Below are 17,502 nucleotides of genomic sequence, written 5' to 3'. Positions count from 1 at the left end.
ATAATAAGTCCATGTAACAACTTTATTCTTTTATGCCGAAAAAGCTCATGATTTTAAGCTCAACTAACTAACCCATGAATCATTTTTTAGAGTGCAGGAGACATGATGGCAGGACGGCAGACGTGGACCACAGGCAACAGTGGACAAACTTGTCATGAGCTTCATTTGTGGTGGGCTCATTAAGCTTCAGTGGTGGAGCGAGTATATATTCAGACAGTTCATGTATTTAATTGAATTTGCTTCACTACCTGTAAATAAAACCGTTTAATTGATATGTATGTACACACGTCCTCGTTTCCTTTTTGCACAACACAATAGAGGCAGAAAACACCTGTTGCTAAAAAGTAACTTTTTACTTTTACTCAAAGTACATTTTAAATCATTTACTTTTACTTGAGTAGATTTTTTGACAGGTAACTTTACTTGTAAAGTAAAATCACATCAGAGTAACAGTACTTGTACTTGAGTATAATATTTTTGTACTCTTTCCACCTCTGTGCATTTGTTGAAATGTGTATTGTCTTGTTTGGGACCAATAAAACTGACATTTTGTATATCTTTGCCTTCTGTGTCATTTTTAAATGCTTAACCAAGCTTCATAAAGCATAGTAGTCCTCACTTATGATGGCCTCACAGAATATACTTAAATAATGGGTAACTAATGAGGTAGTAACAGCATTAATAAGTTATTCATTGAGCAAGAATGAGTGTTTGTAAACATATACTAACACAGTTGCTAACTCTTTATAAAGTATTAACATCTGAGGTTATCAATGAGCAACAAAGCATTTTTAACCGTGTTTAAGTGCTCAGTAAGCATAATACATGCCATACAGATCATGAATTCATGATTAATTAAGCATTTACTAATGCTCAATTAGTGCTGAAGTACTTCTGAATGGGTTGCATTTAAACCGTTTATAACTGTGTCTACTAACGCTTAGTATTGTATAAGTAATTATTTCCAAATGATGAGTTAACGATGAATTTAGCACTTCACTAATGTTTAAGTATGCTTAATGATGTGTTAGTTGAACATTTAAAACTGTCTTTACAAATGCTTTGTAATGCATTACTAATGGTGAATTCATGATGAGTTCATGAGGAATTGAGGATTAACTAATGTGTAAATTATGCTTAACTAATGATTAACTAATGCTTAATAGCGTGTAGTTATTATAAAGTGTGACCGTCCAGGTTTGCTGGAGGTGAAGTAGTGTTGATGAACGTCTGTCTTCCACGGTCTGACTTCATTTACAGTTCTTATTTTCAGCCACCAGGGGGCGGTGCAACGAACCTGAGTGATCAGCTGATCTTCAGGGATGGGCTCTTTTAAAAAACACACTTCAGTGTAATAAAACACAGCTTAAAGCCAAACGCTGTCCTTCTTCTCTCTCAGCTGATGAGACTGTCTTCCACACTCCACCAGCAGCTCATGTTCAGCTGCTCACATGGTTTAATGTCGCTGATTCACTCAGAAACTCGGCCCCAGGTTTAAACCCAGAAAGAAGGAAAACTCCAGACGTCTTCAGTGACGAGCATCGTGACGCTGTTGGGGAGCTCTTTCTTTCAAAATACCTGATTTCCCGAAATAGAAGAGTGAACTACATAAAAAAAACCCGTATATTTGGACTTGAGGAAACACACTCATTACATCCAGTTTTCAACTGAAGCTGATAAACAGGTGAAATGTAGTTTCTCCCTCAGGTCTCTTCTTAAAATCTGCACAGATGATCCTCACGTCGTCCTGAAGCCTCCACTCATGTTCACAGGACTGAACTGATCCATCACTGTAAAGGACTTGATCAGGAGGAAGATGATGCCAGACTGGAAGTTTGAATTTGCTCCTGCTCAGAGATGTTGACCTTTGATCTCTGACCTCGGTGCTTCTTTTAAAGCTTCTATCTTGACAAAGGAAATTCTAGAATCATGGGACCAGCTGTTACACAAAGCTCTTGAACTGCACCATCCTGTCAGGTTTGACCTGATATTATCACCAGCAGGGGGTCACGATGTGTGGGAGAAACTACATTCAACCTGTTTATCAGCTTCATGTGAAAACTGGATCTAAAGGAGTGTTCCTCATCAGTCTGAAGCTCTAAACAGAGCCGCCGTGGCTCAGGGCGCCGTCCAGCAGGGGGCGCTAGAGCCGCCGCCTGAGCAGCAGAAAGGGAACAAATAAAGTTAAACTTTCACTGACTTTATCAGTACCGTATTTTCGGCACTATAAGGCTCACTGGATTATAGGCGCACAGTCAATGAATGGCTTTTATTAAAAAAAAAATGTACACATGGGGCGCACCACATTTTAAGGCGCATAGGATGTATAGAATAGTATGAGAGAAATACATACTGGCAGTCCAGGTGTTACATTCTCGGTTGAAATGTGAGTAAAGTGACATATCAAGCCAGTCTGACTGAGGATCGCTCCTCTTCATGATGTGCAGCTCAGAGCGGCCGCGACTGGTGGAACTCGCTCGGTCACCGGGTTCAGCCAGCTGATCTCCTGAGGGAAGCCCCCCACCCACAGCTCAGCCGCAGCCGGCCGGCCGCTCCCGGCCCGGCGGGCGGGCTGCCGGCGGGGCCGGCCGTTCTCGGAGTCGCAGCGTTCAGGCTGCCGCCCGGCGTCCAACCGCTCCCCACGTCCCGGCTGTGCAGCCGCCGTGCTCCGTTCTGTTTAAACTAGCTAGCTTAGCAGCTTAGCAGGCAGGGGTTGTTTGCGCACATGATCAGGGTTACCGTAATTCCCGCAAGAAAGGTGCATCGAATTATAAGGCGCTCTGCTGGATTTTGAGAAAATGACAGGCTTTTACGTGCGCCTTATAGTGCGTAAAATATGGTAGTTGTACTAAATAAGCAAACACTATTAAATACCAGCAGTCGTCTGTAATATTACTGGATGAATCACCTGTGGAAAGTTTTTTGCGGTTCATCTGAGAAGGTGCTCTTACGCTGAGGCATTTTCCTGCTCCGCTGTCGAATTAAAAGTGCATTAAGGAGTTTTACAACCTTAAAATACTTATTTTCCACCATAAATATGTTTCACATGTTTAATGATGTGTACAATGTGCCCTGACATATTCATTACCAGAACCTCTAACAGCGCGAAATTGTCACTTGAAAGTCACAGTGCCGGTCCGGCACCAGCATTTTTTGGGGAGAATTTGAAAGGAATGACGTAATGCCGCTCCGGCTGGTTAGGTTTCATTTTGTCCGCCATTACTCCGCCAGATGCTTAGTGAGCAACAACTGAGCAGGATCTTCCAGAAAGTCAGAACAGACTGGCTTCTAGCACTGCCACAGCTCCACACAGACTCCACCAGTAGAAGACACTTCAATCTTACTGGAGCGCTACTAAACGAGCGAAGACGGAGTTCCCCTCTTCCGTGCACGGGAGCCACAGGGACGAGTTTTTCACTAAGCTGCATTACGCCCAAGGCCTGCAGGGGGTGCTGTTTCACATAAAACGTGCAAACTCCTTAATGTACCTTTAAGTAGAGAAGGAATTCATCAGTTCTCCATAAATAGTGTTGTAAACAGTCGGAATGCATTGATCTCATACCTTGTATTAACGGGTTAATAAATAGAATTCAGATTGTTCTCTGATCCCACTCTATAGCGATAGGGGGCGTAATGCGCCTGTTGAAATGGAGCCATCCGCCGTTAAACAGAAGAGAAGAATACTCTGTCTGAACAGCACCGTTCTCTCTGCTCCGTCTGTGTGTGTGTGTGTGTGTGTGTGTGTGTGTGTGTGTGTGGTCGCGCGGGCGCAGATCGGCTCACAACGCCTCTCGGTAACGTCGTGTAACAAAGTCTCATAGTACCGTGTGCAAAGCGCTGGTCAGTTTACGTTCACGTGCTGTGAGAAACATGAACCCCGGGCATTTCCTTCAATTAAAAAACCCGCCCGCCCGACGCCTGGACAGGACGTAAAGAGAGGACATGTCCGGGGAAAAGAGGACAATGGTCACCCTATGATATTAGAGCTTTTCAAGCAGGTGTTTACTTTTCTTTTGACATTTTTATTGGTGACGTTGCCCTGGACAAGGTACCTTTGTTAGTTTGATTTTATGTTAAATTGACGTTATCAGACTGCAAAACTGGTCATTGTCTCGTTTTTTTTCTTTTTTGGGAAAAAAAAGAAATACAACTGTTTTTTTTTTTTTTGTTCTGACTGACAAAACGGGTTTTCCCCTCTTATTCTCTTTTTTGACAGGTGGGCGGGGCTTAACACTTGTCTCTTCTGATTGGCTCCTGTTTGCACCACTCTTCAGAGTAAAGGTCTGTCTTTACTGCTCCAGCTCCTGTCAGGACTGTAAATATCTCCTGGTAGCTGAATCACCACCCCACTCTGGGCTTCCTGCTCTTTGCTCCAACTGTTGGACTCTACAGTGTTCATTTTGACATGGATTTTCATTTCAGTTTAGTTTTAGTCTCTCACCAAAGACTTGATTTATTAAAGTCACATTTTAGTTTTTTAGTTTTGTTCGTTTTAGTTAAAATATAGTCTGTGGAAATTAGTTTTAGTTTTAGTCTTAATTTTAGTCTTGATGAAGTTTGACAGTTTTGTTGTACTGTAGTAAATTAAATAGATAGATAATAGATATATAGATAGATTAGATAACTTTATTGTCCCAGTAGGAGTCTTGGGCAAAGTGCTCCATCAACATACATTACATATAAAAACAACACAACATAAAACCACAGCAGCAGAAGTGCAAAGGATATTTGTCAGGTTGTAAAAACTCCACTGTAAGCATATGTTCAATTATGTTTAGATATTTAAATTTAGAATGTATCATAAACTCTTGTGTCATAAATATGAATATCTAAGGCTTGTTAGAAAAAATTTAAATACATAAACTTGAGATTCTTTCTGTAAATTCTTACAACAAATGACAGCCTGCAGGAAAAAAGCTCCAATCATAATGACCAGCAGGTGGCGGTAATGCAACCAACGGGATGCAAGCTGCCGTAAAACATCACAGAAGAAGAAGAAGAAGAGAGAAGCACAACAACAAACAGCACTGAGTGACAGTCTGCGGTGCTGCGTCTCCCGGAGCCGGACCGGGAGCCGGTGAGCCGGCGTGAGGATGGTTCTAACCCAGCTGGTCCGGCGGCCAGCGGCAGCTTTTTCCTCACTGTTTTTACTCCTCAGTTCATGATGTTCAGAGATTTAGTTTCAGTTTTTGTTGCCATTACTTGTTAAATTTATGTTCTCGTCACAAATTAGTCAGGAATAAAGAGTCGTCAACGAATAGTTTTAGTTTAAGTTTTTGTTGACAAAATTAGCACTGGACTCTAAACTGCATTTTTTCCACCTGACTTCTTGAAAGTAGTTACAAAATGACCAGCAGGAGGCCCCTGTTCCTGCTCAATGTCTTAATCAACGGAAGTGTAAAGAAATCAGTAAATCTCATGTGTTGTTTCTGAATCCAGCCCTCAGGGGACGGTAGCCTCATCCTCTGTGGTCAGTGGAGGAACTCAGTGCAGCTCTGCAGGTTGTTCTTGTAGGACTGTTCTCATGTCACCATGGAATCCTCTTCAAACCAGAGCAGAAGCTGCAGCTTCAATACTCCTAACAGAGAATCCTGACAGGAGCCAGCAGGACTCTGAGAGGATGCAGATCCAGAGCCAGTCTGTGTTTTCACTGCATTCTGGCCTCAGTTCCCTTGTTCTGGATGATGATAACATAATCTGAGGTGGGTCGACGTCGGTTCTCTGTATCTGTGCTTGAGAACAGATCCAGGGTCTTTCTGATGGTCGTCTCATGGCAGCAGCGTGAACTGGTGGTCTCAGAGTGCTGTGGAAGAACACCGTGAAGCAGACAGAACTCCATCTCATGTTCCTGATGCTTCCTCACAGTAAAGCTGAGGTCAGCTGATCCATCCACTCCTGAACAGAGAGATTCCTTTAGAAGGAGCCCACTCCTCCACAGCTCCTCCTCCTGAGCGTCTGACAGTCAGACTGCAGCAAGAAACACAGCTGGAGCTGCTCATTCAACACCAAACATGTTTCTGAAACAACGGAGGAGAAACAAGAGTGTGTTGGTTTGTTAGTGTTGGAGAGAGTGAAGTGGAAAACAGAAGCCTCAACACCTCGGCTGAGGGCTTTTCTCATCATTTCTCTCAAAGAGGAATCAGAAAATAAATCTTCCTGTTAATTCTTACCTGAGTCCGTCTGGTTTTTAACTCCAGAAAGCTTTTTGAACATCAGCCATGGGAACCTGGATTAGCAGTGTTTCTGTTTAGAGAAGGAAGAATCAGAGAGCTCCTGGACCAAAGTCTGAAAATAATCTCTCACCAGAAAGGAGGCTCTGAAAAACTGCTCTGGTTGAAAAGCTTCATCAAATGTCTGGAATCGTTGGATTTAGACCTTAAACTGCAGCACTGGGGTCGTCCTGTGTGAATATAACAGGAATCATGTCCAGTAATGTGAGTCTGAACCTTGACCCCCCCGTCCATCCACTGCTGCTGATGAGAGGCTGAAATAAGAACTATGAACTCCACATGTGGAGAAAAAGAGCTTTAAACACACACGACACATTCAAGTCTTCTTGATCTGAACTAAACTGAACCTCTGAACACAACAGAACTCTGCAGCAGCAAAGCAACAGACTGAAGAACTGAAACATCTCTGGAGGAGCTGCTGGTGGGGGACAGGGGTTTTACCAGCCTCCCTGGAATGTCTGGACGGTCCTTCAGTGCATTCTGGAAATGCTCCGGCTGATAGCTGAACACTGTCAAAGGCTTCAGAAATGTCTGAACGCTGCAGCCGCCTGCTGCTCCTGTGAGGAAACGGCTTCCTGCCAAACAGCCAGACCGGCCTTAAAGAGGAGCCACTTCCTGTTGAGAGCAGTCTGCAGCTTCTGCAGCGTGGGGCTCCGTTCTGCAGCAGCTGCTTTGGGCATCCTTCAGAGCCAGCTGGTCAGGGAGGCCTCTGCCTGGTACCAGAAACAGAAACCAGTCAGCAAGGACTGTGGTGTGTGTAGCATCAGTTCCAGGCAGCATCTGCTCCAAGCAGTGTGTGAGCCTGGCAGCAGGAAACTAAAGAAGAGCCAATAAAACACAGTCAACAAGAAGGAGGAATGAAACACCACCTCCAGTAATCTATTACAATCAGTAATATGGAAATGATGGGAAACGGTCAGGATGAATCAGGTTTCTATGACAACATGAATGCTGTGCAGGGATTGGCCAGGCCGTCCGTGTTCCTCAGAGTTCTGGTTTTCCTGCATCAGAAGCTGTGAGCCTGCAGTGTGTTCCAGACTCCAGATATGGACGAGTGTGTTCCCTGAGCCCAGACTCAACACCTCTCCTCTCCCAGCATGCCTGGCAGCACTAACCAGCAGCTTCCTTCCTGGAGTGGTCTTTCTTCCTGGACTGTCACAGGAAGTGGCTCTCAGCCTCCCAGAGAACATTAGAGAACAGAACACACACTCATTACAGCATTACAGCATGTATCAACACATCAACATGTCAGTCACTGTGGAAGCATTGGAACTCTCTCTCTCTCTCTCTCTCTCTCTCTCTCTCTCTCTCTCTCTCTCTCTCTCTCTCTCTCTCTCTGCTTCACTTGTGTCTGTCTCCATTCCAGAGAGTGAGACTCTTTTCCCCTGTGTCAGATGTACTGATGCTCTGAAAGGCTGAAGCTTCCTGTAAACCTCCTGATATATGGTCCAGCTGTTTTTCACTGGCATGGTAGAGCGGCTGACGGTCTGACTAGACACCCATCAGTGAAAGGTCAAGGGTCGCCCCAGACATGAGCAGTTCCTCCCTCTGGTCAGTGTGCAGCTTGTGCTCCATGTGTTCTGCTCTGTGTGGCTCTGGATCCACGTTCCTTCATCTCTAAAGAAGAAACAACAAGAACAATGTGATCCTCACCATCATCTGACATGACGACAGCTGGAACACTTCCATGGTAACCATCTGCAGGATGTGGCTGCTTGATGGTTGAAGTTCTTTCTCGCTCCACCAGAGGGGCTGCTGGCTCCCATTCACAGTGAAGAGAGGACACAGGCAGAAGTCTGACCAGCAGCTCTTGCCAGCCGCAGAGATTCTGTGACTGAAAGGAGAGCAGTCTCGGTGGAGTGGTCGCATCTGAAGCCTGACTGAAAAGGGTCCAGTAGGTTGTTGTTCCGCAGGAGTTCAGAGACTTGGTTAAATACTGAGCGCTCCAGTATTTTTGACAGGAATGGTAGAAGTGAGACTGGCCTGTAGTCTTCAGCCTGGGCTGGGTTGAGATGAGGCTTTTTGAGCAGTGGGTGACGCGGGCTTGTTTAAAAGTAACAGGAAAATGCTGGTTTCCAGGGAGGAATTGACAATGTGCGTGACTGCAGGTTTGATTATGGGTAAGATGGTCTGCAGATGCTGGTGGGTATTGGATCCAGAGGACATGTTGTCGGTTTTGAGCTCAGAAGAAGTCTGGAGACCTCATCCTCACTCAGAGGACAAAGAGCAGAGAGAAGGTGCAGTGGTGGGTTTGAGCTGACTGGGCTGGTCAGGCTCAGAGAACTGGTTGCTGATTGCAGCCACCTTTTCACTGAAAAGGTGGCGAACATATCAGGAGTCAGCTCAGTGGATGACTGAGCAGCTGGAGGAGAAAGCAGGGAGTTGAACGCCATAGAAAGTTTTCAGGAATCAGAAGCTGCACAGATCTGGTTCTGATAAAAAGCTTTCTTTGCGGACTGCAAGCAAGCAGGAGGTAAAGGAAGCAAGTTTCTGTTTGTATGAGGACAAATCAGCGGTTCTTGGGATTTACCCACTTTGTTTCTGCTGCCCTGAGTCCAGCTCTTTGTTCTCTCAGGACTTCTGAGAGCCATGGACTTGGTTGTTTTTTCTTGGCTGGTTTCGACACCCGGAGGCAGAGTTTGTCCAGAGAGGAACAGAGAGGAACAGAGTGTTTCTGTAGCCTCATTAACAGGAAGCGATGAGAAGTGAGAGTAGTCCGGCACAGAGCTCACCTCCTCAGACAGCTGAGCTGCTGTGAGCGACTTCAGGTTTCTGGAAGGAGACCATCTGTGTCGTGTCTGCAATGGCAGAGAGGCAGCCGCAAATTTTACCAAGAAATGGTCAGATAGGTGTAGTGGAGTAACTGTCAGTTCTCTATGGAGCAGTTACGAGTCAGCACCAAGTCAAGGATTTTGCCAGCTTTGTGGGTGGAGGAGACGGGGCCAGGACAAGTGCAAAGGAAGCCATCAGTGCTAAAAAGTCCTGAGCCTGAGGTTTGTCAACATGAATGTTCATGTCTCCATGACAACCAGTGGTGTGCCATCATCAGGGATGTCAGAGAGTAACATGTCCATTTCAGAGACAAAGCCATCCAGATTACCCCTGGTGGGCGGTACACAACCAGAATATATGCTTTGATGGGAGTAGTGACCGTTAAAGCATGATATTCAAACGTTGTGTTCTTGTTGGACGGGCGCAGTGAGGAGAAGGACCAGTTGTCCGGAATGAGAATGCCAGCACCCCTCCGCGCCAAGTAGAGCGAGGGGTGTGGCTTAACGCAGCAGACGCAGAGAGTGCAGCTGGTGTAGCTGAGTTTTCTGGGAGGATCCATGTCTCAGTCAGGGCTAGGACCTGAATGTCTGAGAGTTTCATCAGAGAACTGATGAATTCTGTCTTATTAACTGACAGTTCCAGAGACCGAAGGTAACTCATAAAATTCCCCCTTGTGGGATTAATGAAGGATTTTTAACGTTCAATAACTCCGCTGGTCCATCGTGCCATGGAGAGGAGGCAGTATTAACAGTGTGAAAAGACGAACACGCTGCTGCAGAGCAGCTTCAGACACAGCAGGGGAGACGCTGCTGTTCAGCCCCGAAAAAGTGTGGCTTTATTTTGGCAGTTTTACACAATATTGCATTAGATAGAGTTACTTTAGCTGTATCGGCGCCACGAGAGGACCCGATGTGTAAACCAGCATGCTGGACTGAGGAAACAGGACCTGAAGAACCGCGACTGACATGTAAATAAACTCTAAAGTTTAGCAAAATGATTTATTTAATCAGTGATGTGATGCCAGCAGCCTGGAAAATAACATGAATTAAAGGGAGATTAAATACAGACAGAGGACGTTTAGTCAAACATTTGATCAAGATTTCTATAAATTTTCTTTAATCTAAGCAGCACCGGCAGCTGATGGCACGCGCCGCCCTCTTGGATTGAGTCTCGGGTCCTGCTCAGTCCAGGTTGGGCACCGGGTCCGGTGCTGGGTGTCTCGTGTGGGACCGTCCCCGCTGTGGGGAGGAGACCGGGCCGCGGTGCTGCTGCTGTCTGACTCTGAGACATGATTAAACCGAACAATAAAATCTGAGCTGAATAATGTGAGTCAGCCTCATTATTTGTAACATCAGGGTTAATTAACGGACCGATAACCTGTCCAGACCTCAGCCAGTGTCTGTTTGTCCAGGTGATGCTGTTCACCGCCAGTGCTAGCTCCTCCAGACTGCGTCTTTCTCTCCTCCTTTAATTCCAGTTTTATTCTTCCACAGAGCTCCTCCTGATTCCCTCCACCTCAGACCTGACAGGATCCATTTCCAGCTCCCAGAAGTTTCTTTTTTCACAAAAATTGCTCCTTTTCTGTGTTTGACCTCAGTGGGCGCAGCTTCAAACTATGAAACTATCAACACCCGGTCATTCAAACACTGGGATCGGTGAGGTACGGAAGATTCAGTAATGCCACGCGAGCCCCGTGGTACGATGAGCTCACCGCTCAGATATACACCTGTGAGAAAGATCGTTGATAAATGAGGGCCATTGTCACCAAATGTCTTAAAGTATCAACACTGTATTATTGGTAATCATCAATAGAGAGAGATTTCATCTCCAAAGTCTCAGAAAGTCTGAAGAACCAAATTATCTTTCAGTGAAATCAAATGGACGTCATTAAACAACAGATCAGAATCTCATGGTCAGTGTCAACCAGGTGATCTGATGGTCAATAAAAGAAGATTTGACTGCAGGTCAAAGTCTTCTCTCACACAGAGTTAAAATATTATCTGAGAATATACTGGAGGCCTGGAAGAAGAGGAGACCGTCTTGTTTTCCTTGGATCCAAGATTGTATCCAAGGAAAACAAGACGGTTTATATAAGTTTTACAACATGACGAGGCAGAACACCATCTAGACCTCTGACCTCTCAGACACATCTTGTCGAGGACGGAGTTTTCCTCCCTCCGGTGCCGGGCTGGGCTCCCCTCTGATTGCTCCTCGTACCCTACAGATTCTTTCTTGGATCCCAAATAGAGAGCAGAAATAAAGAGTCCCAATGCAGATTTCCAACGCTGATTACAATGTATTTGTGCGAAGCCTCAGGACAGAATTCTGGTCCTCTGTGTCCCTCGTCTGTCCTCCAGCAGCCTCACTGACAGAGTCAGAGCAAAAGGCCATGTCTAATCTAATGTGTGTGTATTGATGAAGTCTTCGCTCACAGGCGGGGGGATGTCTTCATTCTTCTGGGTCACGTCCCTGGAGCTGGTCTGGGCTGGTTGGGCCTCTGCTTCTCTCACACTGATGTGGATCCGGTGTTCCTCCTGCTGTCCAGCACAGCCGCTCCGCCTGATCAGGAGTTGTCTTTCTGCACAGAGATACTCAAAGATTCCTTGCATGAACATTAGCGTATGTCTGATTAGGCGAGCAAGATTATGATCCACAAGCTGCATTTCTCCATGATATTAAATAGGTCAGAAGACAGTAGAATAGTCATACAAGTTGTAAATTTCCACAATTCCCCCTCTTGACCTAAGCTAGTCTTAGGTCAATAAAGCCAACATTAAATAGAACAGGAAATAGTAAGATAGAACACAGTAAATTTGTAATAGGAAACAGTAAAATTTCACAATCTGTATTTAAATATATTATTAGAAACATGTAAAGATTTGAACATTTGAGAGTGAAGATCTTCTAACACTCATGATTCCAACAACCTGGAGGAACTTGTTCCAGTGTGTTTGGTCCTGTGTGTTTGTGGTGTGTTCTGTGTCTCTCATTCCAGGCTCTGTGTCTTCCCCTCCTCTGCTGATTGCTGTTCTCCACCCTGATGTTGATCACGTCTGCCTGATATCATCAGAATAATAAAGATAAGACATTTGATTTCAAAGCGCCTTTCAAAACTCTCAAGGTCTCTGTCCAGAGATAAACCAGCAGCAACAAGTAGAAAACAACCAGAGAGTTAAACATTAAAGCAGTCCAATAAGAGAACAGAGTTCAGGGTTAGCTTTAGCTTAGCTTAGCTCAGAGACACTGAAAGCTCTCCATTTCCAACCAGGCTGTTCCCTGAGCCGGTCTGCTGGAACCTGACCGTCACGTCACCAAGAGCTCCCAGCAGGTGGTCTCTGTGTGGTCCAGCCTCACAGCGAGCTCGACCCTTTGACCTGTGAATGACCAGGAGCCAGAGGAGCTGCTGGAGGACAAGGTGAAGTGGAGGAAGGAGGGGCTCTGGAGATGATTTGGAAGGAGGGTTGGGTTTAGTGGAGATGGAGCACCAGGATGATTCCAGTCTGCTGAGTGACAACACACGCACACACACACAACATCCATCCATCCATCCATCCACCACTTATCCAGGACCGGGTCTTGGGGGCAGCAGTCTCAGCAGAGATGTCCAGACCTCCTGTCCCCAGACTCTTCCAGGAGGATCTCAAGGCGTTCCCAGGCCAGCCCAGAGACATAGTCTCTCCAGTGTCTCCTGGGTCTTCCCCGGGGTCTCCTCCCAGTGGGACATTCAAGGAACACCTCCCCAGGGAGGCGTCCAGGAGGCATCCTAACCATATGCCCAAGCCACCTCAGCTGGTTCCTCTCAATTCGGAGGCTCTACTCCGAGCTCCTCCCTGGTGACTGAGCTCCTCACTCTATCTCTAAGGGAGCGCCCAGCCACCCTACGGAGGAAGCTCATTTCAGCCGCTTGTATCCAGATCTTGTCCTTTTGGTCATGACCCAAAGCTCATGACCATAGATGAGGGTGGGAACGTAGATTGACCGGTAAATCGAGAGCTTCGCCTTTCAGCTCAGCTCCTTCTTCACCACAACGGACCGATACAACGACTGCGTCACTGCAGCCGCTGCACCGATCCGCCTGTCAATCTCACCTCCATCCATCCCCCACTGTCAACAAGACCCCAAGATACTTAAACTCCTCCACTTGAGCCAGAGTCTCTCCACCGACCTGGAGAGGGCAGGCCACCTTCTTCTGGTTGAGGACCATGGCCTCGGATTTGGAGGTGCTGATCCTCATCCCTGTCGCTTCACACTCAGCTGTGAACCACCCCAGTGCATGATGGTCCAGGTTCGATGGAGCAAACAGGACAACTTCATCTGCAAAAAGCAGAGATGAAATCCTGTGGTCTCTGAACCAGACCCCCTCCAGCTCCTGGCTGCACCGAGAAATTCTGTCCATAAAGATTCTGAACAGAACCGGAGACAAAGGGCAGCCCTGCTGGAGTCCAACATGCACCGGGAACAGGTCCGACTTACTGCCGGCAATGTGGACCAGACTCCTGCTTCGGTCATACAGACACACACACACACACACACACACACACACACACACACACACACACACACACACTCTCTCTCACACACACACACACACACACACACACACACACCACACACACACACCACACACTGATAAGCACACACACCCACACGACACAGCTTGTGACAGCTATCATAAACTAAAGTCATTGTCACCAAACGTCTTAAAGCATCAACACTGTATTATTGGTAATCATCAATAGAGAGAGATTTCATCTCCAAAGTCTCAAAGTCTGAAGAACCAAATTCTCTTTCAGTGAAATCAAATGGACGTCATTTAAAACAACACATCAGAATCTCATGGGTCAGTGTCAACCAGGTGATCTGATTGGTCAATAAAAGAAGATTTGATTGCAGGTCAAAGTCTTCTCTCACACAGAGTTAAAGATTATCTGAGAACATTACTGGAGGCCTGGAGGAAGTCCAGAACCAAGAACCCAGTGGAGATGAGTGGATTGATCAGGATTGATTGATATGGACTGATGTGTGTTTCAGAGTCAGTGTTGGGGGAAACAGGAAGCCAGTGAGGAATGTGGAAGTTAGTGTGAATGTTCATGAAGTGATCCACTCTTCACTGAACTCCAGTCAACTCTTCACTTCAACACAGAGTGTGTGTTCACACCCTGAACTCTCTCTCTACATTTCCTCCCCCCTCCCTTCAGAGCAGCAGTGGGTGGAGCCACATGGTGACTCAACAGGTGGAGAGCAGATAAATGAGTGTGAATTCTCCAGAAGTGAAGCAGACGGGAAAGAGAGGCTGGACATCTGCTCAGGATTTCTGTGAGTAGAAACTAATTTCTAACACTCCAATCAAACAGCTGAGGGAGCTTGATGAGGACAGGACACACTGAGGGACATTACAAGAACACAGCAGCTACTTTACTGACTGACTGCTTCCTTTGTGTCCACAGTAGCTAGCATTAGCTAACAGCTGAGTTTTCACATCTCTGTGGATTCAAACAGGAAGTCCACTGATGGGATTATTAGTGTGAGACAGACCAAAGAAAGAGTGAGTGAGTTGAAAAGCAGAAGTTGAAGCTTGACATTCCAGCTGAACGACGGCTGGAAGGTGAAGTGAAGCTGCTGGATTTCCTGAATGAAATCAAGCTGTGATGTCCTCTCCCTTCTCTCCACACTGAGTCACTGCCTCCTCCTCTTTCACAGATCTCACAGCTGAGGGATCACTGACGTCTCTGAGCTGCAGGGGGCAGCAGCTCACCAGCAGAACCAGGGCAGACCAGCGTTCACAGGAGCAGGAAACCAGAGGAGGGTTGGTCTTCAAAGCTGCTGAGCAGGAAGAGAAACTCTTCAAACACTGGCTGTTGTTGAGAGGAGGAAATGGCTCAGGGAGGAGCTCAGCTGGATCCACTAAAGTTCTCTTGTTCCATCTGTCTGGATCTCCTGAAGGATCCGGTGACGGTTCCCTGTGGACACAGCTACTGCAGCAACTGTATTAAAAGACACTGGGATGAAGAGCAAAACAAGGGAATCTACAGCTGTCCTCTGTGTGGGGACAAGTCCTGGAGGAGGCCTGACCTGAAGAAAAACATCGTGTTAGCAGAGTTAGTGGAGGATCTGAAGAAGACTGGACTCCAAGCTGCTGCAGCTGATCTCTGCTCTGCTGGACCTGAAGATGTGGCCTGTGATGTTTGCTCTGGGAGGAAGCTGAAAGCCGTCAAGTCCTGTCTGGTCTGTGTGGCCTCTTACTGTGAGGAACACCTCCAAGGTCACTACGAAGCAGCTCCATTGAAGAAACACCAGCTGGTGGAGCCCTCCAAGAAGCTCCAGGAGAAGATCTGCTCTCTTCACGACGAGGTGAAGAAGATTTTCTGTCGCACTGATCAGCAGTGTATCTGTTACCTCTGCACCATGGACCAACACAGAGGCCATGAAACAGTCCCAGCTGCAGCAGAAAGGAGGCAGAAGCAGAAGGAGCTGGAGGGGAGTCGACTAAACATCCAGCAGAGAATCCAGGAGCGAGAGAAAGACGTGAAGCAGCTTCAGCAGCAGATGGAGGCCATCAATGTCTCTGCTGATGAAGCAGTGGAGCACAGCGAGGAGAGCTTCACCCAGATGATCCGTCTCCTCCAGAAAAGAAGCCTTGAGGTGAAGCGGCAGCTCAGATCCCAGCAGCAAACTGCAGTGAGTGGACTCAAAGAGCTTGAGGAGAAGCTGCAGCAGGAGATCGCTGAGCTGAAGAGGAAAGACGTCCAGCTGGAGCAGCTGGCACACACAGAGGACCACACCCAGTTTCTCCACAGCTACACCTCAGTGTCAGCACTCAGTGAGCCCACACACTCCTCCAGCATCCAGACTGATCCTCTCAGAGACTTTGAGGATGTGGCAGCAGCTGTGTCAGAGAGCAGAGACAAACTCCAGGACATCCTGAGAGAGACTGAAGAGGAGAAGCTACTGCTACAACCACAGCCAGAGAGCAGAGCAGACTTCTTACAATATTCACAGCAGATCACTCTGGATCCAAACTCTGTGAACAGAAAGCTGAAATTATCTGATGGAGACAGAAAAGTAACTTATACAAAGGAAGTTCAGCCTTATTCTGATCATCCAGACAGATTCACTGATTATCTTCAGGTTCTGAGCAGAGAGAGTCTGACTGGACGTAGTTACTGGGAGGTGGAGAGGAGAGGATGGGTTGTTGCTGTAGCAGTCACATACAAGAACATCAGCAGAGCAGGGAGGGGAAATGAATGTGTGTTTGGACATAATGACAACTCTTGGGCTTTATATTGTTACTCTAACAGTTTTAGTTTTTATCACAACAACATCAACACTCCCGTCTCAGGTCCTCAGTCCTCCAGAGTGGGAGTGTACCTGGATCACAGAGCAGGTATTCTGTCTTTCTACAGCGTCTCTGAAACCATGACTCTCCTCCACAGAGTCCAGACCTCCTTCACTCAGCCGCTGCATGCTGGAGTTTTGTTTTATGGTTTTCCTGCATCCTCAGCAGAGTTCCTGAAACCTGAGTAGAGGACTCCAGCAGATCTCCTTGGGTGGTTTTCTAAAGGAGCCTCCACATTTTCTGAGCTGAGACGTTGATGAGATTTCTGACAGGAAGAAGATTGAAACCAACAGATGGTCGGCCGTCTTCTCAGAGACTTTCTACGTGGACAAAAGGATGTGAGACGAGTGTGGAGAGACAGAAAGGAGCTGAGTTAGTGGAGAAAAACATGGCCGCTGCAGCCGTCAGTCCCTCACTGATTCCTCAACTGATGCTTTTCTAATAGTTGGACTCATTTTTCAAGCTTCTCAAGCTTCTCAAACAGGAAGTTCTTCTTCATGGACCACAGGAAGCTGCAGCTTTTCACACTTTGGGGGATTTGAAGTGGAAATTAGGAGCTTTCACATGTTTGGATTGATCAGTCTTTGTTTTTTCATGATTCTTTTCTGACATTTGATCCTTCAGAGTGAAGATTTGTGGATTTTCTTGAACAGTGAACTGGTTGTTTTGGCTTTTTGGATCTTCATCTGTCACCAAGTGGCAGGAAGTTTGATTCTTTTAGCTGGAAATGACTCCAGTCGACAACAACAGTCGACAATTTACACACACACACACACACACACACACACACACACACACACACACACACACACACACACACACACACACACACACACACACACACACACACCAAGTCAGTCAACATGGAGCCTTTAATAAAATACATTCAGTCATCATTCTAGTCTGGACTGTCATGTGTTACCCTAACAAAACTGTTAGCTGGTTCAACACAGGTAAGCTAGGTGGCTAACAACAGTTAACCCTTTAAGCTCGGGGCCATTTTCGCCTAAAAGTTCAACTAAAGACATACCCAAAGTAAACTGAATGCTGTTCTTGAACTGTTTGGAGTACATACGTGGTTGGGGTCTCATTTGAAAGCTGACAACCTGTATTTTCACCCAGTGCAGTCAGAATTACTCTTGGTGCTACTGGTTTATTCATGTT

The 17,502-nt window shown here is 46.4% G+C and overlaps 1 protein-coding gene across 2 annotated transcripts in view; it reads left to right on the top strand.

The window, feature by feature from the left end:
• The window catches only part of LOC115409276 (tripartite motif-containing protein 16-like), a 75,290-nt gene extending 58,555 nt beyond the window's left edge, over window positions 1–16,735 (top strand). Inside the window, exons 2-3 of one of the 2 annotated variants that reach the window (XM_030120379.1) lie at window positions 14,450–14,547; window positions 14,703–16,735. In XM_030120379.1, coding sequence (XP_029976239.1) covers window positions 14,877–16,526 — 1,650 coding nt within the window. In that variant the 5' untranslated portion in view covers window positions 14,450–14,547; window positions 14,703–14,876 and the 3' untranslated portion in view covers window positions 16,527–16,735. The other variant, XM_030120378.1, reaches the window with a different exon arrangement.
• Window positions 16,736–17,502: the final 767 nt, after the last annotated feature.

The sequence above is a fragment of the Salarias fasciatus genome, chromosome 22 (assembly GCF_902148845.1).
Source record: "Salarias fasciatus chromosome 22, fSalaFa1.1, whole genome shotgun sequence".
Classification (NCBI taxonomy): Eukaryota; Metazoa; Chordata; class Actinopteri; order Blenniiformes; family Blenniidae; genus Salarias; species Salarias fasciatus.
Note: the sequence above shows the minus strand (reverse complement) of the source record. Positions and strands in the feature narration are given on the sequence as shown.